The 24,958-nt window shown below is 39.1% G+C and overlaps 1 protein-coding gene across 1 annotated transcript in view; it reads left to right on the plus strand.

Moving 5' to 3' along the window:
- The window catches only part of INVS (inversin), a 151,225-nt gene that overhangs the window by 109,747 nt on the left and 16,520 nt on the right, over positions 1 to 24,958 (plus strand). The window contains exons 9-13 of the mRNA XM_069474481.1: positions 279 to 434; positions 1,230 to 1,459; positions 5,471 to 5,577; positions 12,787 to 12,999; positions 23,515 to 23,798. Coding sequence (XP_069330582.1) covers positions 279 to 434; positions 1,230 to 1,459; positions 5,471 to 5,577; positions 12,787 to 12,999; positions 23,515 to 23,798 — 990 coding nt within the window. The remainder of the gene's footprint in view (positions 1 to 278; positions 435 to 1,229; positions 1,460 to 5,470; positions 5,578 to 12,786; positions 13,000 to 23,514; positions 23,799 to 24,958) is intronic.

Genomic DNA, 24,958 nt, shown 5'->3' on the forward strand with positions numbered 1-24,958 from the left:
TAATAAACTAGTAACTGAGACCAACAGGATAGAAAGAAAACAGCAGGAAGAGAAAGGTAGAAGGAAAGGTGGGAAGTGTGACTAATATTAATACATATGAGTAGGAAGGAAGGTAGAAACCTATAAAAGTGAAAAATAACCGAGAGGATCCTTAAGACTGAGGTTGCTTTTAGCCAAAATAATGAGGAAATAAAAAGAGGAAAAGATACATAGTTAGAATCATAAAAAGGGAAAGTTGTTGTTAAAGAGTTTGTCACTTCCTTCTGCTTCCTTTTTAGCTTTACATGCTGCTGCTCTTTCTGGCCATGTCAGCACAGTGAAATTATTATTGGAAAATAACGCTCAAGTAGACGCTACTGATGTCATGAAACATACTCCACTTTTCCGAGCCTGTGAGATGGGACACAAAGACGTGATTCAGACACTCATTAAAGGTCAGTTAATAAGAGCACTCCTAATAAGTCACTCTTAAAAGGTAGGAATTCTTGCAATGCTCTGTTTGAAATAAAGCTTTATATAGCAAAGATCCGCATGGGTAGAAGGATGAAGGGAAGAGCATCCAACCTGGCATCAGGAACCTCGAGCTCTACTCCTAGCTCCAGTTTTTAGGAGTTGATTTCAGAACAGCCATTTTCACCTGCCTGATCTTGTTTCATTTTATGTAATGGGGGAGTGATTCTTACCCTGACCAATTTACAGACTTATTGTAAAAATCTGAAGTAGACAATGTATGTGGAAGCATTTGATAAGAGTAAAGTATTTAAGGCAGTGGTCCCCAAACTTTTTAGCACCAGGGACCAGTTTCATGGAAGACAGTTTTTCCACGGATCTGGGGGGAATGGTTTTGGGATGATTCAAGCGCATTACATTTATTGTGCACTTTATTTCTATTATTACATTGTCATATAAAATGAAATATACAGTTCACCATAATGCAGAATCAATGGTAGCCCTGACCTTGTTTTCCTGCAACTAATGCCGCTGCTGCTCTGACAGGAAGCAGTGATGTGAGAGATGGGGAGCAGCTGTAAATACAGATGAATTTTCACTCACTCACCCGCAGCTCTCCTCCTGCTGTGTGGCCCAGTTCCTAACAAGCCATGGACCAGTATTGGTTCACAGCCCAGAGGTTGGGGATCACAGATTTAAGGGACTATTTTTTTAATTTGTATTCTTTTTGATAAATGCTATCTATATTAGACATTTTCATTATATTTTTGCCTTTCCAGGTGGAGCAAGGGTAGATCTAGTTGACCAAGATGGACATTCTCTGCTACACTGGGCAGCACTGGGAGGAAATGCTGATGTTTGCCAGATACTGATAGAAAATAAGATCAATCCCAATGTGCAAGATTATGCAGGAAGAACCCCTTTGCAGTGTGCTGCATATGGAGGATATATCAACTGCATGGCAGTGCTCATGGAAAATAATGCAGACCCTAACATTCAAGACAAAGAGGTAGGAATTCTGGGTCTTTTCTATATGAAGTTTGCTTGAAAGTGTTTAGAGTATTTCTTCTTTGTTGTAAACTTAAGTAAAACCACAGTTTATCAAAATGAAGAGACCACCCACAAATCCATCTGTTAATTATGAATTTTATTTGTCCATGTTCTCTTCCAGTCCTTTTCTGTATCGATATATAATTTAACATAGTCATAACATAACAGGGAATAATTTCATAACTTTTATAAAAGATTACACAGCATATGTATGTGTATATATAAATATGTGATTCTTGAAACCACATTGTTTTGTTTACTTAAAATTATCACCAACATTTTCTCATTTGATATATAATCTTTTTCATAATCATGAATGCTTAATATTCCAAAGTTCTAAGAGCTTTATGTTTAATAGCTCATTCATTCCTCACAGCAACCCTATAAAGTAGTTACTATTATTATTCCCATTTTACAGATAAGGGTATTAAAGCTCATGTAGTTCATCATCCTAAAGTGATAACAGCTGGGGATAGGGGAGTCAAGATCCAAACTATGCCTTTAATCCAGATTTTAGAATAGAATAAGTAACCTATTGCTGGACGCTTTTTCATCATTAAGATTTGTTCATTCCAAAGAGAAACCAGAGCATTGCTTTTTCATTATTATAGATAATGTTTCAACAATTATCTTTGTGCATTTAACTTTTTTATTTTAGATTATTCCCTTAGAATAATTCCCCCAAGTGAGATTACTGAATCAAAGAATGGTATATGAATGTAATTAGACTCTGATATATACTACCAAACTGATTAAAAGATATAGGTTAATCTTTACATCCCCAGCTATGTAGTAATGTACTAACTTCTCTCAATTTAGTCAGTAGTGACCTTTTTTTGCTATTTTAACTCTTGCATATTATTTTTTTCCAAGTCAGAAAATATATTCCCTATTAATTCATTCAACAAATATTTATCAAGACTGTTACCATGTAAAAAAGTAACATAATGAAAAATATATAAAATATGGTCCTTATCCTTATGTGATTAAGAATGCATGTTTTATAGTTTATAGTACCTTTTATATTTTACCAAGTTGCCAGTGTTGCCAGATTGTTTATGTAGATAATAAGTAATGTATTAAGCTGCTTTCTAGTTCTATTAATTTGTATGTGTATTGTTTTGAATTATCTACCTAAACAACCATGCTGTCTGTGGAAAATAACATTTGTATTTCTTTATCCTAATGCCTTTCATTTCTTTGTCTTGCTTTATCAAACTAGCTAGGACCTCCAGTACAGCGTTGAATTGGTGATAGTTGGCACCCTTAACTCATTCTGGCTTCTCAGAGGGCAAGCTTTCAATATTTTGCTGTTGAGTATGATGTTTACTATAGGTTTTCTTATATTCTTAATTGCTAAGAGTGTTTTAAAGTCGTAATTAGGTTTTTGTCAAATACTGTTTATGCATCTATCAACAAGATTATGTTATTATTTTTTTCCTTCTTTTTCTATTAATATGGTGAATTATATTGATTTTTTTTCAGCTGTTAACTCACCCTTGCTTTCCTGGATTAAGCCCCACTTATGTTATGTACTTTTATATATTGACGATTTTATTTCCTAATATTTAAAAATTTTTACATCTATGTTCACGAGAGAGATTGGCCTATAATTTTCTTCTTGTACTGTACTTGTCAGATTTTGGAACAAAATAATGCTGACCTTATAAAAAGAGCTAGGGAGTAGTCCCTCATTTCTTATTCTCTGAAAGAATTCATGTAACATTGGTGTTCTTTTTTAAATGTTTGGAAGAATTCCCTATTGAAATAATCTGGTCTTAGGGTTTTCTTTGTGCAAAAGTTGTTAATAACTGACTCAGTTCCATTAATAGTTACAAGACTATTCAGATTTTCTAATTATTTTTCTTTCAGCTTTAGTAAGTTGTATTTTTTGAAGAATCTACCCATTTTATTCAAAATGTCATATGTATTTGCATTTAATTATCTTATGTCTGTAGGACCTGTAGTGATTTTCTCATATTTATTCCATATATTGGTAATGTGTGTGTGTGGTTTTTTTTCCCTTAATTTTCCACCTTGCTTATTCAGCTCTTCAGGACTTTCTATATTTTGAATTTGTTTATCATTTTATTGGTGTTTGCTCTTATCTTTATTATTTCCCGCCATTCACTTTTCTTAGGTTTGATTTACTAATTTTTTTAGATTATTTCGATGAAAGTTTAAGTCATTGATTTTAAACATTCTTTTCTAATATATAGATTAAAGTATGCTTCTTTTAAGCACTGCTTTAGCTGTATCTTACAAGTTCAGTTATGTTGTACCTTCACTTTCATTCAGTTCAAATAGTTTCTATCTTGATTTATTCTGTGATGCATGGATTATTTAGAAGTGTGCTCCTTAATTTCCAGGCTGTTGGGCATTTTCTCATTATTTTTTTGAATTGATTGTATTAGTTTCCTCTTGCTGCTGTAACAAACATAGTGGCTTAGAGCAACACAAATTTATTTTCTTACTGTTCTGGGTATCAAAAGTCCAAAATGGGTCTCACTGGGCTAAAAATCAAGGTGTTGCCAGGGCTGCATTCTTTTGGAAGCTCTAAGGGAGAATTCATTTCCTGGACTTTTCCAGCTTCAGAGGCTGCTCACCTTCCTTGGTTCACGGCCCAGGTACCCCATGTTCAAAGCCACAATGGTCGGTTGAATCTTCCTCTCACTGTATCACTCTGACACTCACCCTCCTGTCTCCCTTTTTCTCTTATAAGGACCTTTGTGACTATATCAGGCTTACCCAGATAATGCAGGATAATCTCCCCATCTCAAGGTTACCTTATTAGCAACCTTCATTCTACCTTAACTCTCCTTTTCCATGTAACATAACATATTCACAGGTACCAGGGATTAGGATGTGGACATGTTTGCAGGGGAGCGCATTATTTTTTTGAGACTTTCTTTATGGTCTAGCATATGATTGATTTTGGTAAATGTTCTGTGTATACTTGAAAAGAGTACTAATTCTGCCATTGTTGGATAGGGCCAATTTCTTAATTGTGTTCTTTAGGTCTTCTTTATCTTTGCTGCTCTTTTGTTTGGTCTATCAACTATTATAAAAGACAGGTTAAATGCTCCCACTATGATTATGGATTTTGTCTCCCTTTAAATTTTGTCAATTTTTGTCTTACTTATTTACTATTTATTTATTTATTTATTTATGAGACAGAGTCTCACTTTGTTGCCTGGGCTAGAGTGCCGTGGCATCAGCCTAGCTCACAGCAACCTCAAACTCCTGGGCTCAAGCAATCTTTCTGCCTCAGCCTCCCAAGTATCTGGGACTACAGGCATGCACCACCATGCCCAGCTAATGTTTTCTGTATATATTTTTAGTTGTCCAGCCAATTTCTATTTTTAGTAGAGATGGGGTCTCACTCTTGCTCAGGCTGGTCTTGAACTCCTGACCTTGAGCAATCATCCCGCCTGGGCCTCCCAGAGTGCTAGGATTACAGGTGTGAGCCACCGCACCCTGCCTGTCCTATATATTTATAAGCTGTGTTATTAGATACATACAGATTTAGGATTGTGATATTTTTCTCTTTAACTCCTTTAACATTATGAAATATTCCTCTTTAGCAATGCTTTATCCCTTTTTTTTCTTCCATGACAGTGAAAATTTTTAAGAATTAGGCCATTTATTTTATAGAATTTGACTCAATTTGGGTTTGTCTTATGTTTTGTCCTAATTAGCTTCATGCTTCATGTTTTTGGTTAAGATATCACATAAGTGACACTGAATCCTTCTCAGGGTATCACCTCTGGACACATATGATGCCTCTTAACAAAGTGTTAATTATGATCACTTGGTTAAGGCACCATTTGTTTTCTCCACTGTATACTTAATGTTTTCCCTTTTTGTAATTAATTTGAGGAGGGAATTGCTTATTGTTGAGTTAGCATAAATAACCCTATGTCCAAACGTACTTACTCCAGATGTACTTGATTTTTGTTCATGCCTGTAGGGAAGAACAGCTTTGCACTGGTCCTGTAACAACGGATACCTTGATGCTATTAAATTACTGCTAGACTTTGCTGCTTTCCCTAATCAGATGGAAAACAATGAAGAGAGGTAAGCTGTGATAAAAAAAAAAAAAAAAAAAAAAGAGCATAACAATGTTCATCTCACATCTTGTCTGCTAGATTGAAAAAATCTCAAGTTTAAATATTGAATCATAATAAGTATACTCATATGGAAACACTACACTAATCAATTCTGAACCAGAAGCAATAAGCAAAAGTCCCTTACAATGTTGATTTAGATTCATGGTATTTATATAACTATTCAGAACTTTAGATATTACCAAGGGCAAGCTTATATTTTGCAGTGAGGAAACTTTAGGCCTTTTCTGGCTTGTGCCTAGAATAAAGTCAGTGAAGTCCTGACTGACCAGGACCAGGAATTCAGTTAGGCCAGAAGAATGTGTTATATTCAAGAGGTTTCTCTTGATGGAGAGGATATTATCAGTTAGTGAAAAAGAGTTGCCACCGTGTAGCGGGAAAACATAAGGAGAAGCTAAAGTGAAAGTTCAGGGTTTAATCTAAACACAGATTTCTTAAATAATATAAGGTCCACAGAGTTATGCTAGGATTGTTGCCCAAGAACCAGGTCCAATAAAAATGGCCAGACACAATGCGAGGTCTAAGCAAGAAAGATTCTTGGTGGTTTGGATCTAGGAAGATTTTTTTTAGTAATTTGTAGTTAACAACTAAGTTTGTGATCAGACTTTCATACCTGAGCTCCCTCTGGTCCAGGTCTGTGTGTTAGTTTTTATTGTTTATGGATGCTCTAAAGTGGCCCCTAATATGACACTATCCCTTTCTATTAGCAGATGGGAAAATTTATAGAGAAGGAGTTTCTCAGAGGAAACACCTTCCTCCTTCATAGAACCAACCTCTTCCCCACTTCTTTCAGAACCTTTTCTCATCAGTGAGAGAGCTGGAGATGTCTTCCTCTGAAACTCGGAAAAAAAAAAAAAAACCAGGAGAGAAAGATTAAGAATCCTAAGAATTAGTGTCATTTGTTTCTATAAAGAACTTATTTCATATGACAACATTTACAGTCTGCTATTTTTTTAAGAAAACAACAAAAAAAATTTTTGTAATTCAATTCCCATATTTATGCTTGAATTTCAGACCTAAGTAAGCAAGCAAGTAAGGCATTTACTGCTTCCTGCAATAAATATATGTTAATTGTAGACAAAAAGACAAAAGGAAATCCACCTAACTGTACTGCCAATCTATAGATAAAAAGTGACAATGACAATATTCCAGTCTTCCTTAATGTTTCATCAACAGTGCACCTTGATGTACAAATGTCAGGACTTGGCACTGCCCTTTATGTTTATTGACGTTCCAGTTTAGACATTCTGCTCATCCATTCCCACATGGCAAGTCCAATTGCATCTTATCTTTTGTCTTTATCTGCATTGTTTCTTGGCTGGTTACCGTCACGGTTGTGCTAATTTTTACTTCTAAGGCATTAACACTAACCGGTTGATGTACACTGTATAGACATAATTTTTGCCAAGTTCTGCTTTCAGTCAATAACTATCTGACAGGCCCACTCTAACATCAATAGGAATATTCACAGTACTGGAATGTTTCTAAATTGAACTTGGGTTGGAGAAAGATTGAGTAGTAATAATCACAATGTGGTCAGTTTCTTAAACACTAGATATGGACTTCAATCTTAAAACCTTGCTAGATGTTAGGATTTTGTCTCTTTGCATAAAAAATTGACTGAGAATCCTAATTTGAATAAACCAACTGTAAAAATAAATTGGGGAGAATTCAGTAAATTTTATTATAAAGTGGACACTAGGTTTTACTAAGGAATTCTTGTTAATTTTGTTAGTATGATGACATTGTGACTATGCTCATAATATTTATGGATGAATACTGAAATGCATAAACATGAAATGATAGATGTTCTGAGATTTGCTGTAAAATACTTTAGCAAAGATAAAAAGGAAGATGTTGGATGAGGCAAATGTAGCAAAAAATTGTTAAATTTGGGTGATGAGTATATAAGAGGATTATTATGCTATTTTCTCTACCTTTTTTTTTTTTGGAGATAGAATCTTGCTCTGTCTCCCCAGACTAGAGTGCTGTGGCATCATAATAACTCACTGCAACCTCAAACTCCTGGGCTCAAGCAATCCTCACCCACCCCCCAGTCACTATGACTATAGGCATCTGCTACCACACCCATCTGGGTAATTTTTTCTATTTTTTATAGAGATGGGTCTCGCTCTTGCTCAGGCTGGTCTCAAACTCCTGACCTCAAGTGATCCTCCTACCTCAGCCTCCCAGAGTGCTGGGATTACATGTGTGAGCCACCGCTCCTGGCACTCTCTACTTTTTAATGCTTGAAGTTTCTCGTAAAAAACATAGGTTTTTTATAGTAAAAAAATTACAATACAATTTTCAGCCCAGAAGCAGCCTGAGAGATCTAATTCTTTCCTTCTTCTTTACCAACTTTTACAGATGAGGAAACAGAAACTCAGAGAAGTTAAGAGAAGCCCAGGGTCACATAGGTCCTCTGACTCACAGTCCAGCATTCTTTAGGGTATAATATGCAACATGTTATTCCTTTTCTCATATTTATAGGTAAAGGCATAGTTTGGGCCTTAAATTTCATAAATCAGATTTTGATAATCCTGCTTAAATACTATGGAAAAGACACTACATGTTAATAGTTATAGAAAATATCAAGCTTACTAAATATATATGTTGTTTGCATATTAATTTTAGAAAGTTTTATTCTATAGAAAACATTCAATAATTGATACATGTGTTACAGAAGAATTACAGAACTGGGAAATGTGATCTTAGTTCTAGTCTACATTCTGTAGACACTAGATATAGGTCGTTAAATATGAAATGTCTGATCTTGAGTCAAAAGTTTAGTTTGTTATATCTCAAGAAGCAGTACAGTTAAGTTGAAGTATGCACCTAAACTACACAGTTTTGCCATCTTAACAGTAGCTTGTTTATGCCAGTAGCCAAGAAGCCTGGAGAATGAGTGGCGATGAAATCACCAAAGGCGTTTTCCACAGCTTGTTGAGAATTGAATACTTTTCAAGAAGTGATCCAAAGCCTGGAAGAAGTGGTAGTCAGTTGGTACAAGGTCTAGTGAATACAATGGGTGACAGAGAGTTTCCAAATCCAGCTTGTGTACTTTCAGCAGCGTTGTTTTTTGTGACATGTGGTCTTGCAAGAGGATTGGCCTGTCTTTCTTGACCAGTCTCCTCTGCTTAATCACAAGCATCCTCATCATTTCATCCAGTTGGCTGCAGTAGACATCCACTGTAATCAACTGACCAGGTTTCATAAAGCCGTAGTGGATAATACCAGCACTGGACCACCAAACAGACACCATTAGCTTTTTTTGATAAATATTTGGTTTTGGACTGTGTTTCAGTACTTCATCTTTATCCAGCCATTGTGCCAAATGCTTGCAATAGTCAAAAAGAATCCATTTTTCATCCCATGTAACAATATGGAGTAGAAATGGTTCACCTATATGTTGTGACAGCAAAGAAAGGCAAGCTTCAAGACTATTTCTCTTCTGACATTCATTTAATTCACACAGAACCCATCTATATAGCGTCTTTACCTTGCCATTTGTTTCAAATGGTTCAACATTGTTGGAATAGTAATATCAAACCTTGCTGCTACTTCATGCGTAGGTTGAGATGGATTTGCTTCCACTACAGCTTTCAGCTCATGATTATCCACCTTGGTCTCAGGTCACCCACATGGCTCATTTTCAAGATTAAAACCAGAACGGAACTTCTTTAACCATCGACATACTGTGTGTTCAATAGCCACATCCTTCCCAAATACTTTGTTAATGTTTCCAGCTGTCTGCTCTGCATTTGTTCCATAATGGAACACATATTAAAAAATAACATGAATTTTTGACTTATTATGGTTTTACAAAAATTGCTCTACAAAAATTTTGAAAGATAATCACAAGCCAAACTATACATTTGAAAGAATGAGGATGTACCTTCACAATAAAAAAAAAAAAAAAGAAGTGTCAAAGTGAAATGTCAGAGGTAACAACCATCAAACTTAGTACTTAAGGAAATCAGACATTCCATACTTAATAACCTAAATACATAATCTTTGACAAGTTGCTTAACCTCTCTGGGTCTGCTTATTCATTTGTAAAATGAAGATATTGAACTAAACAACCTCTAAAATTCAGTTTAGCTCCACTATTGTGTTGTTTGATGACTCTATAATAATTTTTCCATTAGAGAAAAGCACAGTCATGAAAGGTGTTGTAGAATATATAGTAAATTTTTTTTTAATTCTTCTGAATTTATAAAATGCTACCTACTTACAAATAATGTTTTAAAATTTATATAGGTACCTCTACTTATAACTCTGGTTCCTGAACAGTAGTGGCAAATTGAGCTGTCCTAATATGGGGGTTCCCTAATGTCAGCATTTGGGGCTTCCTCCTAAGCTCATGGTTTCCTTACTCAAGTGACCAAACCACCCTTACACTGGAAGCCTCTTCCTTTCATCTCTTAATGTGACTGTTAGGTGAGTTTTAAAGAGAGATCATTTCTTTTCTGTAATCATTGGATGGTTTTCTGTGTTTAATCATGCATCCATATAATCATCATTTTTCCCACCTCATAAATCACCTGATTATTTTCCCCTAACATCTCTGATTTCACTGGACTAGTCACAGTCACCCAAGAGGAATCGGCATCAGCGGCAGTCATTAGGTGGTCATAAACACTAGCTTGGTCCTGTGGAAATATTTATGGTAAGCAACTGTGGTATCACAAACCATGCAGTGATGCTGACATTTATCAACTGCTTGCTGTGTGCCCGCACACAGCCGTCCTCTTTACATGTATATGCCATTGTCTCCACATGCCAAGTCTGTGCAGTATCATCTGTGTAAAAGATGAGGAATGCTGGGGCTTAGAAACATCAAGTAAGCTGTGTAAGAAGTGACAGTCATCACTCCCATTGTTGGGTGGTAGAATTGGGGGGATTTTTTTTTTTGCTTCAATTTTTGTACTTTTTACAAAGTTTGAATTTTTACAAGACCAGTGCTCTAACCCCTGAGCTATGGAGCCCTCGCCTAAGTTTGAATTTTTAACATACCATTTTTACAAAGTAGTCAGTTTTCTTTGAAAAAAAAAAAGAAGCCATATCTACCAAGATATTTACAGTGGTTTGTTCTGAAGGTGGGAGTTTAAATGATAGTTATTTTCTTCTGTTTATCGAATTTTTTATGTTTTCAAAAATAAAAAAGGAATTTGCCTAAAATCACCCATGTATAAAGGAGCCAATTGAGATTAAAACATATAACTATGACATTAGTATCCATCTTTTCTAAATATTTATCAAAGGTGATATATGCACACTGAACCAAATTTCAAAGGGCATCCCATGAACACTAAATGTCCCTTCCATCCCTGCCTCTGAGACAACCAGTTTCTTCCCCAGAGGCTTCACTGTTCCAGTTTCTTGGGAAACTTCTGGAGATATTTTTTTCATAGATAAGCATAAAAGGATATGTTCTTTTTTATACAAATGGAATGTGCCATAATAACTGCTCTGTTTCTTTTTTCTTTGTCTTCATTTAATAAGAAATCCTGGAAATTTTTCCTTATTTATTCACATACAACAGTAATGGCTGCCTTAAATAGGTGACTTTATTATATGGATGGCCTGTGCTTTATTTAACCAGTCCTCTGTTGATGGATATTGAAGTTGTTTCCATTCTTTTGCAATGACTAACTATGCCTCTATGAGTATCCTTGTACTTAAAGCATTTAAGCATGAGAGCAGATCTATAGGATAAATGCCTGTAAGTGAAACAGCTACTTCAATGTGCACATACATGAATAATTTTTATTGATATTATCAAATTGTCCTTCCTAAAGGTAAAAGTAGTGTATGAGAGAGCTGATCTCCCTCTGTCCTTGCCAATGCAGTGTGTTACTAACCTTTCTGATCTTTGCTAATCTGATAATCAGTGAAAAATAGTCTCTCATGTTAGTCTCTTTTTTTTTTTTTTTTTTTTTGAGACAGAGTCTCGCTTTGTTGCCCTGGCTAGAGTGAGTGCCGTGGCGTCAGCCTAGCTCACAGCAACCTCAAACTCCTGGGCTTAAGCAATCCTACTGCCTCAGCCTCCCCAGTAGCTGGGACTACAGGCATGCACCACATGCCCGGCTAATTTTTTCTATATATATTTTAGTTGGCCAGATAATTTCTTTCTATTTTTAGTAGAGACGGGGTCTTGCTCTTGCTCAGGCTGGTCTTGAACTCCTGACCTTGAGCGATCCACCCGCCTCGGCCTCCCAGAGTGCTAGGATTACAGGCGTGAGCCACCGCGCCTGGCCTCATGTTAGTCTTAATTTGTATTTCTCTTAAATGAGTGAGGTTGAACTTATTTTTATATGTTTACAAGCCATTAGTATTTACTGTTCTGGGAACTATTATCTTTGTTTCTTGTTTGTTTGTTTTGTTTTAGACAGTGTCTTGCTCTGTTGCACCAGCAGTGATCGAGTGCAGCAGCGTGATCATAGCTCGCTACAACCTCAAACTCCTGGGCTCAAGCAATCCTCCTGCCTCAGCCTCCCTAGTAGCTGGGACTACAGGCGTACACCATGACACCTGGCTAAATTTTCTATTTTTTACAGAGACAGGGGTCTTGCTCTTGCTCAGGCTGGCCTTGAATTCCTGCCCTCAAGCCATCCTCCTCCCTTGGCCTCCAAAAGTGCTAGGATTACAGAAGTGGTTGTCCCAACACTATTTATTTAATAATCTATCTTTTTTGCGATTTAAAGGGCCATCCTTGTCATATACTAACTCTCCTTATTTAGAGGTATATTTTCTATTTCATAAGCATTAAGTGTCAGTAATCATGGGCTCAAACTTTGAATCTCACAGAACATTATTTGCAGTACTTTTTCAGATAGGCACGGGGAATTATTTGACACATGGGAAAGAAGGAAAGTGATCACATGTTTCCAGTAGCCCCCAGTGTGTGAGCCAGTGAGCCAAACTCAGGAATTGACATGGTTAGCAGAACAAAGCACCTGACCTCCTGCTGTATTCAAACTTGTTTTGTGCCTGTCAGAGAAAAAAGGAGCAGTCCTGATATAGAGAAGATGGCTTTGCCTGGGGAATATTCCACATCTTAGAATGAAGTTTCCTTCTGCCATATAATAATATTGCCAGTTTAACTGTGCCTTGAATTACATTCCAAAACTTAAAAAAAATCTTCCTCCCGCTCCAGGTACACACCCCTTGATTATGCTTTGCTTGGTGAGCGCCATGAGGTGATCCAGTTCATGCTAGAGCACGGTGCCCTGTCCATCGCTGCCATACAAGACATTGCTGCCTTCAAAATCCAAGCTGTCTACAAAGGGTACAAGGTCAGGAAAGCTTTCCGAGACCGGAAAAATCTCCTCATGAAGCACGAACAGTTGAGAAAAGATGCAGCTGCCAAGTAAGTCTGAGCTGTGGAGATTGTGTTCTCACGACTCAGAGTTAGGGTGGAAGGGGATAGGGGACAGGGGTGGTCAGCAGAGGGAAACAGGAAAGAATCTGAATTACTTTTACTCCCTATACCCGGGTCACCTCTCCCCTTCTGCTCAGCACTCCATCTCCTGGAGACTGAGGCTGCAGTGAAGAATAAAGACCTAAACTCTCCTTGGTGGCTGTTCCTCTAGATCAGTTCCTGGTGTTTCAGCCCAGAAATAAACCACTGCCACCCCCACCCATGGCAGGGAGTCGGGGGTGGGATTGCTACCTACAGTAAGCTAAGAGATAACTGCTCTTCCTGCCTTTCCAAAAGAAACATATGCCAATATCCAGCCTACTTTCACTAGACCAATCTAAGTCTAGTTTTCATTTGATGAAAGCAACCAACTTATATAAATAACTTGCTCTCCTCCCCCCATTTCTTAATAAATCTGTACTAAATAATTTATTCCAAAAATAGTTATTGAATGCCTACTATACATTCAAAACCCTTGGCTAAAGCCTCAGGAGAAAATGGCTAAAAAAAGCAAAATCCCCACTTCAGGGACTTCACATTTTTGGGGAAGATAATATAAAATATACCAAATAGGCATTTGTGCCCATTACATCTTATGATTATTTCACAGAAACGATTGGTTTTAGATTATACTTTAGTTTGTCTTTTCTTTGATACCCGTATGGGGGAAAAAAGTATTTTAAATAGCAGCAGTGTATTGCATTATCAAATATAGATACAAAACCTCTGACGATAAAGATGGGGACATGCAGATTCTTGAAGGATAACTTCTTGATTGTGTCATGAATGTTTCCAAATCTCGAGTTCTTCCAACTCTTAAATCCTTCCACATCTTGCCTACAAGGGGAAAACACAAGTGTAATAATAAGTAACCATTAGGAGTCAAAAGCGGCAAGATAAATGATTCTAGTGAGAAGTTAAATACCATTATGCACTGGAATGCTAATCATAATGTCAGCCTTCAGTAGATAAGATTGACAGAAACACAGCATTTTCTGTGACTCTGAAGCTATTGAAATAGACAACATCCTAGGAAATATTATCTTGTACTCTTCTTTTGTTTTTGTTTTTTTTGTTTTTTTTTGAGATAGAGTCTTCGTCTGTTGTCCCAGCTAGAGTGCAGTGGCATCATCATAGCTCACTGCAACCTCAGACTCCTGGGCTCAAGTGATCCTCCTGCCTGCCTCAACCTCCCAGGTTGCTGGGACTATACATGCACACCACTACGCCTGGCAAAGTTCTCTATTTTTTTGTAGAGATGGGGTCTTGCTTTTGCTCAGCTGGTCTCTAACTCCTGGCCTCAAGCAGACCTCCCACCTCGGCCTCCCACAGTGCTAGGATTACAGATGTAAGCCACCACACCTGGTCATTGTACTCTTCTCTTAATGAGGCTCTCATCTCTTCACTTTTGCCAAAGAATCTAGTATTAACCTAAAAGCCTCTACACACCTCTTTTTGTAGCCTTCTTATAAAATTTTTCTGCATGTGAGTGACAACCCTGAGTTGGTAATGTACATGACAAATTATCCTGAGTTGCAAGTAAATATTCTCTTCAAGGCATAGAATGTTGTATTTCCTTTTGCTGATGTTTCCATAAACTCCAATTTAATGTGTGAGAATCTGTTGTTAGAATTTGAAGTCCTATCTACCTAAATATGAGGTGGGGCTCTACAAAGGCAACATGATTGACTTTGTATATCCCCAAAAAGGAATGTATTAATCCAAACACATTCCACCTCATTATTAGAGAGAGGGGGCTCTGGAGTGCTCCTTTCCCTTTCCAGCAGAATAGAAGGTCGTAGTAGAGTGCAGAGTGACCTGGATTCAAACCCAGCCTCTGATATTTACTTGTGATAACTGGAACACAGCATTTCTCTTTGAGCCTTAATTTCTTCATCTGGAAAATAAGACAGACCAGTTGATTTCTAGGCACCTCCAGTTCTACAGAAACCCCCCAGTCTTTGTCATTAGTGATCTGCAGACCCTCGTTCCTCTCCTTTGCCTTTGGTGCTGCCAGAGGTCTTGTGCCTGGGCCTAAGAGTTTGGACTGGCATACTATGGGGTCAACTTAGAGCTGGAAACTAAGAACCTGTGTGTGAGAAGATTTCCTATACAGGGGTTTAAAGTAAAATATTGACGTGTGTAAATAGCATAGTGGTTTACATATTTTTTTTTTTTCATAACATGGACTTTTGTGATTCCCGGTCCAGAGGGAAATGACAAAGGGATCTAGGAAACATCTAGTCCAACTCCCTCTCTAGTTGTTACCAAAATTTGTTTCACTGCTATGGAAGACAGGGCCTCTTTGTTCTTAGTTTCTGAAGTTAATTTTTAAAAACCCTTTTAAATGGGAGCCGTGCTTACTTGTGATAGTATTTTTAAATTGCCAAAATGAAAAAAACTCTAATCTCCTTTACTTTATCTCAATTACAATCTTTCCTTTATTGAGTGTTATTACTAGAAATAAACAAGTGTCTTACAGTTTAACCATCGCTTCCTACAGTCACTGTAGTATAGATCCCTAGGAGAAGGATTTAAAATGGTGGAGAAACTGATTGATTTAATTTTATTTCTCAAAAGTTATTTCTTAAAATCTGAGTCAGTATTTAACTTTTCTTTCAGTTTTTGCTTTAAGGAACAAAAAGCAGGATGGTAAACTCAATCCTTGCTGCTGCTGCATCATTGACTAAGGTGGCCCAGGCACATCATGTTCCCTTTCCCAGTTCATCATGTTAGAATGGCAGAAATCACCGTCCTTAAAGTGAGGATGTGAAAGGAACTTATGAAACTTAAAGTGATTTCTAATTTACTGATAGAGAAACTGGGAGAGGGAAAAGTTGTAGTCATGTTTTCTTAGGCAGGTATTTTAGAAAATACTATTTAAGAAATAGCCATAATCCATTTAAGAGCACTTTATAACTCATGCTGCACTACATATGTTGTTGCCAAAATGAACATTACTATAATTTTCCTGCCAAATCATACAGCTGAATGCACACTAAAATAAGACTGTTTATGCTGATCAGCCTTCTTCCTTGAAGCTTCCTTTCTGCCAGATTCTTATTTCACTCTAATCTCAGATCTCCTCTAACTCTGACTCTCGCCTCTCGGGTCTTTTTAATTATACCATCTCTACACTGAAGCTGGCCCTGAAGGCGCACTCCTTCGACTTCTACTCGTGCTGTTCTTTTTTCTCTGGAAAATGTATCCACTCTCAAAATTTAAATTAGTTCAACTCTATAGATAACCCCTTAATTTGTCTCACATCCTGACCTCCTGGAACCCTAATCTCATATCTTCAGTTGCCTCCTGGGCATCTCCACTTTGCTGTCCTTTTGCCACTTGCTGCCACTTTAGACCACTGGACATTTCCGTTTGCACGTTCTGCTGTCACTGTCACTTCAGACTATGTGAAACCTATAGCTCATCACCACAACCTGTCTCATCACCTATCTCCTTGCTAGTGCTGTCACCATAGATTGTGTTAATTCTTCATTTGAAATGTCCTTGATGTCCTTTTGTTTTCATTCCTCTGTGCCATCACTCTATATGGGCCATCATTCTTGAATACCGGCCGTGATGCTAGGTAAGACCTTCAACATTTACTTGCACTTATTATATCTCTAAGCCTCATTTCTCTCCACTACTACGACCCTCCCCCACCCCCTCGCGCTTGATGTCTCAGCCATCCTGGAAGTTTTTCACTTCTTCACTTGCCATGCCCTCTGGGAGACCTGAGCTGTTTTCTGGCTAGTATATGTGATTGAGTGTCTCTTAGAGTTACATAATCAAGTCCCGTGTTGGTCATCCAATTCGAACTTTTGTGATGCCTAAGTCCCTTCTACAAAAGGTTGTTCTGTGTCCTCAATAAGTCAAGTGACAGGGAATTCCATGCCTCTGAAGACAGCACATTACGTTTGTGGAGGATTCTGTCTGGCAAGTTATTTTCTACCTTTTGGTCTGGAAGCTACTCCTTGAAGCCAAAGAGAAAAGTCTAAATCTTTCTCCATAAACCACCTTTCAGATATGTAAAGGAAGTGCTCATGGTGCTCCTACTCCTACCGCCAGTCTCCTTTTTGCTTTATAATTGATCCTAGTGCAGCCTGCTCTGCTGAACACCACCCGTTTGTTAGCGCCTCGCTTAAGGGTTGACCCATGTGCCCAAGTCTTCTGTCCACAAAGGCGTCTGACCAGTGGGCAGTTACCTCCATGGTCCTACTTCATGCCATTCTACTTTTCTGAACTTCAATTTTTCATCAGTAACATGAAAAAAAAGTGTCTTAATCCATGATGGGCTTCAGGGCTCCATGAATAGCCTGAAACTGTATGCAGCACCTTGCGTGTCAGGAGCATATATGCATTTAGATTTTTGTTCGTATTCTCAAAGGGAATCCATGAGTCACAAAAAGATAAAAACCACTGGACTAAATGATCTCTGAGGACCCTCCCCCCTGTAACATTCTATAAGTCAAAGGTCCTAAAACACATGACATTTTCTTATTCCCCGGAGAGGAAGTTAAAGACCAAATATTACTATGCCTGTTATTCAGCGACAATGAAGAGATAGAATCTGACAGACCCCTAGACACCATGCAGCACCAACTGAAAAGGTTAGAGCCAAACCTTTTTTGTCTCATGAGGTAATGTTTCCTCTCACAGGAAATGTTCCAGCAGTTGAATTATCATCTCTCTGGGATATTATATACGGAATTTTTAAAACTATGTAAAGAGCCGGTCTTTAAGATTTCTTGAGTCAGAGGTTCTGTGTGAGCTGGGTTGCATATCTTTGCTCATGCATGCACTTCCCTCTGTCTGAAATAACCTTCTCTCACGTCACTCCTCTCTCATTCTTCATGTGTAGCCTTTTCCTCTCCCAGTATAATTAATGACTGTCCCCCATCCGCCCGTAGCTCTGTGTGGACACCTCTCTTAGCACTCAGCACATCTGGAACTCACTGTCAGCAGCAGCGGGCAGGTCTGAGGCCCCACTCGATTGTCAGTTTCTTGACAGCAGGGATAGTGTGTTACTTGCCTCCATATCTCTAGTGCTTTAGAGTATTTGAGACATAGTAAGCATTCAATAAATAACTGTTCGTACAATCAGTAACTACTCCTATAATGAGTCTAAGACCTTACATAAGCCGTTGATCACTCTAGGCCTCAGTTTCCCCATCTGTCAAATGGAAGGGTTGGACCAGATACTCTGTTAGATCTCTTTCAGTGCTTATATTATGAATTTCTGCAAGTATACCACTTCAGCTTGTTTACCTTACTGAAGGTACATTTATGCACCACTTATCCTCACAACGTTCTCACATATACATTTGTGCATTTGGTTTTCCAACTCCCTACATATTGATCATGAGCAAATTGCCATTTGCTCATGACAGGTTTCTGAAAGTTCTGTGTTCTGATTTTAAGGTGAAACACAAGAACAAAGGGGCTTACCACTGCATTTACTTGAACATGATTCTCTAAAACTCTTAGACCCCAGCTGTTTACAAGTCTTACCCCAGCCAGATTCAGAGAATATTGAGAAGAGCAAACTTCAGTAAATACCCTAGTTCTTGTTTGGAAGAGACAAGGAAGCCTAGCCTAATAGTTGACGATTAATTGGTCTCTGGGAACCAAAACCATACGCATAAGAAACTGGGGCCCCAGTTTGAATAATGTGGATTTTAAGCATTACATTACAGAGTATTCGTTAGGGTGAGTGTTTTATGTACATATATCAAATTATTTTAATGGCCCCCTCATGATTCATACTGTATTAGTTATTTCTTGCTATATTACAAATTACCCCAAAACTTAGTGGCTTAAGACAACACTCAACATTTATTCTCTCCCAGAGTTTCAGTGTGAGTTTTGGTGTTTTGGATCAGGGTCTCTCATGAGATGAGAATCATGATGTTGGCTGGAGCTGCAATCATCTGAAGGCTTTCCTGGCGCTAGAGGATCCATTTCCAAGATATCTCACTCACACGATGTCGGCAGGAGACCTCAGTTCCTCCTCCAGAGTGAGTGATCCAAAAGAACAAGACAGAAGCTGCAATGTCTTTTATGATCTAGCCTGAGAAGTCAACACTCTGTAATTTCTTTTTTTTTTTTTTTGAGACAGAGTCTCGCTCTGTCGCTCCTGGTAGAGTTCAGTGGCCTCATCATAGCTCACTACAACCTCAAACTCCTGGGCTCAAGCGATCCTCCTGCCTCAGCCTCCCGAGTAGCTGGGATTACAGGCGGACAGCACCACCTGGCTAATTTTTCTATTTTTAGTAGAGACGGGGTCTCGCTCTTGCTCAGGCTGGTCTTGAACTCCTGAGCTCAAGCGATCCTACCTCCTCGGCCTCTCAGAGCACTAGGATTACAGGCATGAGTCACTGCACCTGGCTGAAAGCTAATTTTTAAATGCTATATCAATGGTTACTTTGATGTGATATGCTTAGTTTCTACATATGACCCAATTCATTTTTTTAAATGATGGAAGCAGATTAAGTGAAATTTTTAAAAACAGTTCTGGCATTGGGATGAATTTTACTGGGAGAGGTAAAGCAGCTGAGTTCTATCTTGGCTCTGTCTGTAGTTTACCATGTAGCCTTGGGTAAGTCATTTCTCTTGCCTCAGTTTCCTTATCTACCAAATAAGGGTGTCACCCTCAATAAACTGAGGGTGACACCCTTATTTGGTTTCTTCAAACTCATACTATGAGCAGTGATTCCCTGGGAGACACGTACATGTGGGATCATGTTCAATTCTCAGGAACTGTATTCTGTGCGCGTGTGTATGTGTATGTGTGTGTGTGTGTGTGTGTGTATGTGTGTGTTATTGTTGCTGCTGCTGCTTTCATTTTTAAGCAGCTGTGTAAATAAAATAGGATACAGGTTATTCATAATTTCCAGTTCCAATCTCACCCCCTTTTCCCCGATGATAACTATTATTACACCTACACCATAGCTCTAAAGAACTTCACAATTGTGGGCCATGTGCCACCTAGAAGATATTTTTTAACGCAAAATGCATCAATTTTTGAAAAAAACGTTAATTTAATTGTATTCATAAGCTCAGGGCCCAATTATATATTCAGATGATTACATTCTTTTTCCTAATTCTGCTTACTTAGTTCTACCAAAATGAAAAATCACCTATCTATAAACCTCCTCCTCCAAAATAATCTCCACTTGCTTCTGGGACATCCTGATCACTCTAAAAGGCCGGATCTCCTATTTGTCAGGTGGCTGCCTTTGTTGGAGGCCCAGAAAGGTCTGCAGTGACATGATTTGTCCAGGGGCTGACTGCATAGTGGCTTCTTGGAATTGAAAAGGAAGGCTATTTAGTTTCCTAAAAGGAAGAGAAATGACTTCTCAAATAACAAAGTCTAATTTATCACCTCAGAGCCCCTCTTAATGACAGTGAGATCCATGTAGATGCCAGCCCAGACAACCATGTTCATGTGTCTGTCTAAAGGGCCAATATCATTGTCGTAAAGCAGCTCTGTTCGTCAGTGCTGGTATAAAGAGGAGCATCCCTCTGCCTGCCAGGAGCAAAGCTAGTAGATCAATTAGCCACACTTCAGCTGCCTGCATGCTTCCACCTTCTTCTGAAAAGCAGCCTTCTTCCAGACAGATCGCACTGGTACGGCACCTGCTCACTCATGTCCGTATGACTCTCAGGCACTGAGATGCCAGGCTGTCCAGCTATCCTGTAGACTGCAGTGCAGCAGGCCCAAGTGGCAGCAGTTGGCAAAGATGTAACAAAACCAGAGTCAAATAAAAACATCAGAGCTGTCCAGGAGTTAGCAGGACCCATCTGGCCATGTTCTCTGATGGGACTCAGTGGAAAACTATTAGATAAGCAAATTTGGCCCCTAGATCAGGGGCTTCTCCACACAGGAAGAAAGACATCCAGAAGGGAATTTAATGAGTTGACAAAGTTTTAAATCAAAGTGTAACTCTGATGTCAGTCAGCTGGGTCTTTCCTGTCCTTTGAGATCCGTAGTCTGTGGAAGTCTGAATTCTGTGACTGCTCGGCGGGTTGGGGTCTCTCCCTTGGCTCTTGCTTCCATCCATGTCTGATACTTGTCAGGTTGCTCATTAAAGAAAAGCACGTTACAAGCATGGTAGACCTTACAAAAAGTTGGTGTCATCCCAGAGAATCGCATTTCATATCCTATAACGGTATAGTTAACAGTCCATATTAGACTCTCCTGTTCTCTTCAGCCTGGCTACTCAAGGTATTGTCAGAGGACCAGCAGCACCTGTATGATCTTAAGTCCTACCCTAGAATTGCCAAATCCGAATCTGTAATTACCAAGCTAACCAGGTGATTTGGCCCATTAAGGTGTGAGGAGCACAGCTCTGAAGGCCTTTTCTGTTACCTCAGCACAGGAGGATTCCCTTTGCCCTGGCCCTTGCTCTTGCTCTGTCTCTTGTCTTCTCTTTCTGCCTCCTCCCTCCTCCCTTCTCTCTTTCTTGTTCTTTTATCTCCTCCCTCCAGGTGAGGAGCTACAAACAAATTTGTCTTGTGCAGAGCAGCCCTTTTCTCTGGAGCCTCAGGGCCAGTCACCAGCTAGGCCCTGAGGTCTCACCTACCAGCCCTCAGTCCTGTCCCCAAGCTTATTAAAATGTTTGTCTAATTGAGGTCCCCCACCCCTGGCCACAAGAGGGACTCTGATGGCAGCCAGCTATTACCATAAAACAACTTCTCCATCTCATTACAAAAGAAATCCTAAATTTTGGAACGATAGCTGGTTTCCAAAACAGACCCCTAAATCAAGTCAAGATTATGAGCTATCATACAAGTGTTAGACCTGGGAAGCAGAGTTTCTGACAGGAAAATGACTCACTCAAGGTCATTTGGTAGTTACTGGCCAAAGCAGGACTAGAAAACTTCCTGTACCTCCCAGCACAGGGTTCTCTCCGCCTTATCCTTACTCATTCTACTTTAAACTGAACCTTTAAGTGGCTACCAAATAAATTCTCTTCCTGAGTAGTAACTGTGAATCACCTGGGCAGTAAATACATATTGGGTACCTGCTGTATATAGCAAGCTGTGTTCATATATCACAAGAAGCAAAACAGACCTGGTTTTTCCATATACCACCTGCCTTTGCCCAGATTTAAATCCTCATTCCCATGTATCTGCCTGACAGCCTCCTCTACATCTTTAAGAATCAACAGCTGGGATCTTCTTCTTGATTCCTCTAGACAAAATTAATGACTGCCTGCTCTGTGCAAGCACAAAATTATAACATTTCTTCCATTATATGTTAGGTCTGTTTTCCTAGCTGTCCCCTTATGGGCAGAAGGTTCCTCAAGGGACCTGACCTCTAGGGTCCTGATTTCCATATCTTCAGTGCCCAGGAGAGGAGAGAATAAAAAAAATTAGGATTCTTTTCCTCCTGTCTTTCCCTTGGACATCCCTACAAATTGGTGGCATTGGTCAAACAAATCTTGCCCTTAACTCAGCATCTTCGTCTTCAAGCTCCTCACCCCTTTCTGGGCCTGGGCTACCTCTGACCCCTTTGCCTCACACTACTACTTTTCTCTGGACCTGCCCCCTCCTGCCCAGCCTTCTTCTATTCTGTTGCTACCCAAGGGTTCCAGCCTAGCTACTAGCTACTTATGTATGACTTTTTGAAAATCATCCTACCTTCTGGGCCTCATCTGTAAAGTGAATAGGTTTGACTCATTAGCTAGAGCTCTCAGTGGCAGCGTTGTAACTCACAGGTGTGTTTTAATCAGTTACAATGTGCTTTGCAAGCTTTTTTCTTTTCTTTTCTTTTTTTTTTTTTTTTTTTTTTGAGACAGGGTCTTGCTCTGTCACCTGGGCTAGAGTGCAGTGGTGTCATCATAGTTCACTGCAACCTCTAACTCCTGGGCTCAAGCTATCCTCCTGCCTCAGCCTCCCGAGTAGTTGTGACTACAGGTCTGCGCCACTATGCCTGGCTAAGTTTTCCATTTTTAGTAGAGATGAGGTCTCACTCCTGTTCAGGCTGGTGAATGTTTTTATATAATCATTAAGGTTTGCCAATGGGCTTTTTAAATAAATAGATCAGATTCAAGGTTACCCCTATGACTGTCATTTTCAGTTCCATTCTGATATGCAGAATAAAGTGTGGAGTTCCAGCTAGCTCCAGGGATCACACACAAGCTTGGGGCACACACACCACTGGGACTGTATTATGTTTTACATAAAAAAGTTGCCTGGTTATCTATCATGTGTGTCTCAACAGTGCAAAGATTGATCCGTCATATTCTTTTCAGCTCCATCATCTTTTGAGCAATAAGGCCTGGTATAAAAGAGATGGTTTTTATTTTATCTGGAGAAAAGACTGCTTTTTGAAAATGTGAATTTCCAAACATCTCCTGTGATGTGGTAATTTCTCTTAAAATTGAAACCTCACTCAGGGTCACTTGACAGGTAATGCTCTTTTAATTTTTTCCTCTTCCTCTTTGGCTTTGCTTCCAGAAAACGGGAGGAAGAAAACAAGCGAAAAGAGGCAGAACAGCAGAAAGGAAGGTGGAGCCCAGATTCCTGCAGACCCCCAGCCCTAACCTGTCTGCCCAGCACCCAGGAGAAGCCCAGCAGTCAGAGCTGTGCCCCCAGCAAACAGCCTCCTGCTGGCAACACGACCCAGGGTCCTGAGCCAAGAGACTGCAGAGGGTCTCCAGGAGGGCCTCTAGGCAGGGGCCCCCAGAGGGAGCAGTACGTTTCCTCAGACTTGCAGGGAACAAACTCCAGAAAGCCAAATGGTAGGTGTATTGCCTTTGCCATCTGATGCCAATCCAAGGACTGTGGGCTGTTTTGATTGGTATATTTAGACCATTTACATTTATAAGGTTAGCATTTAAGTCTGCCATTTTATGATTTGTTTTCCATTTGTTTCCTGTTTCTCTTTTCTTCCCTTTCGGTGGGTTACTGCAACATTATTTAGCATTCCGTCTTGATTGATTTATAGTTTTTGAGGGTAAGTCTTTCATGGTTGGCAGTTCTTTTTCGTTTAGCACTTGAAAAATGCTGTGCCACTTCCTTCTGGTTTTCATGGTTTCAAATGAGAAGTCCATTGTCATTCAAATTAGTGTTCCTCAGAACGTTCCTAGCTAACATGTTATTTCTCTCTGCCTGCTTTCAAGATTTTTTTTTTTCTTTGTCTTTAATTTTCAAAAGTTTAATCTGATGTGTCTTGGCATGGGCTTTTGCAGTTTATCCTATGTGGAGTTCACTTAGTGTGTCAGGGGTTCCAGTCACCACTCCCAGGTATGGTAATTTGCTAGGAGGACTCACAGCTATGATTATAACAAAAGAACACAAAGCAAAATCAGCAAAGGGAAAAGGTGCATGAAGCCAAGCCCAGAGGAAACCAGGCACAAGCTTCTGAGAGTCGTCTTCCTACGGAGTCACACACAACACACTTGATTCTTTCAGCAATAAATTATAACAACCAGTTAGACAAACTTTTGTCTACCAGGAAAGCTCACTTGAACTTGGGACTCCAGGATTTTTAGCAGGAGTCAATCTCATAGATGCCCTCCACCTAGCGGATGCCAAAATTCCAGACGTCCAGAAGGAAAGCCAGGTGTTCAGCATGAGTCATATTGTATGCGCAAAGCAATTCAAGCACATTGCGGCCACTCTTACAAGTTAGGGAATGGTGGGACTCCTCCCAAAATCTAAGTGCAAATGCCAACACAGTGAAAAAGGCAAACAATGTCTTAGTATTATTATGAAAATAGTTTTGACCTTGTGAACTCCCAGAAAGGGTCACTGGGATCTCATGATCACTTAATTCAGAGTTTGGACAATTCAGTCTGTCTCTATGAACCTTAATTTCCTTAGCTATAAAGTAGGGGGTATACTCTCTACCCTTCAAGCCAGTTACGGATAGAAATAATATAATATAGAGTACTTTTTA

Source organism: Eulemur rufifrons, chromosome 7 (assembly GCF_041146395.1).
Source record: "Eulemur rufifrons isolate Redbay chromosome 7, OSU_ERuf_1, whole genome shotgun sequence".
NCBI classification, from domain to species: domain Eukaryota; kingdom Metazoa; phylum Chordata; class Mammalia; order Primates; family Lemuridae; genus Eulemur; species Eulemur rufifrons.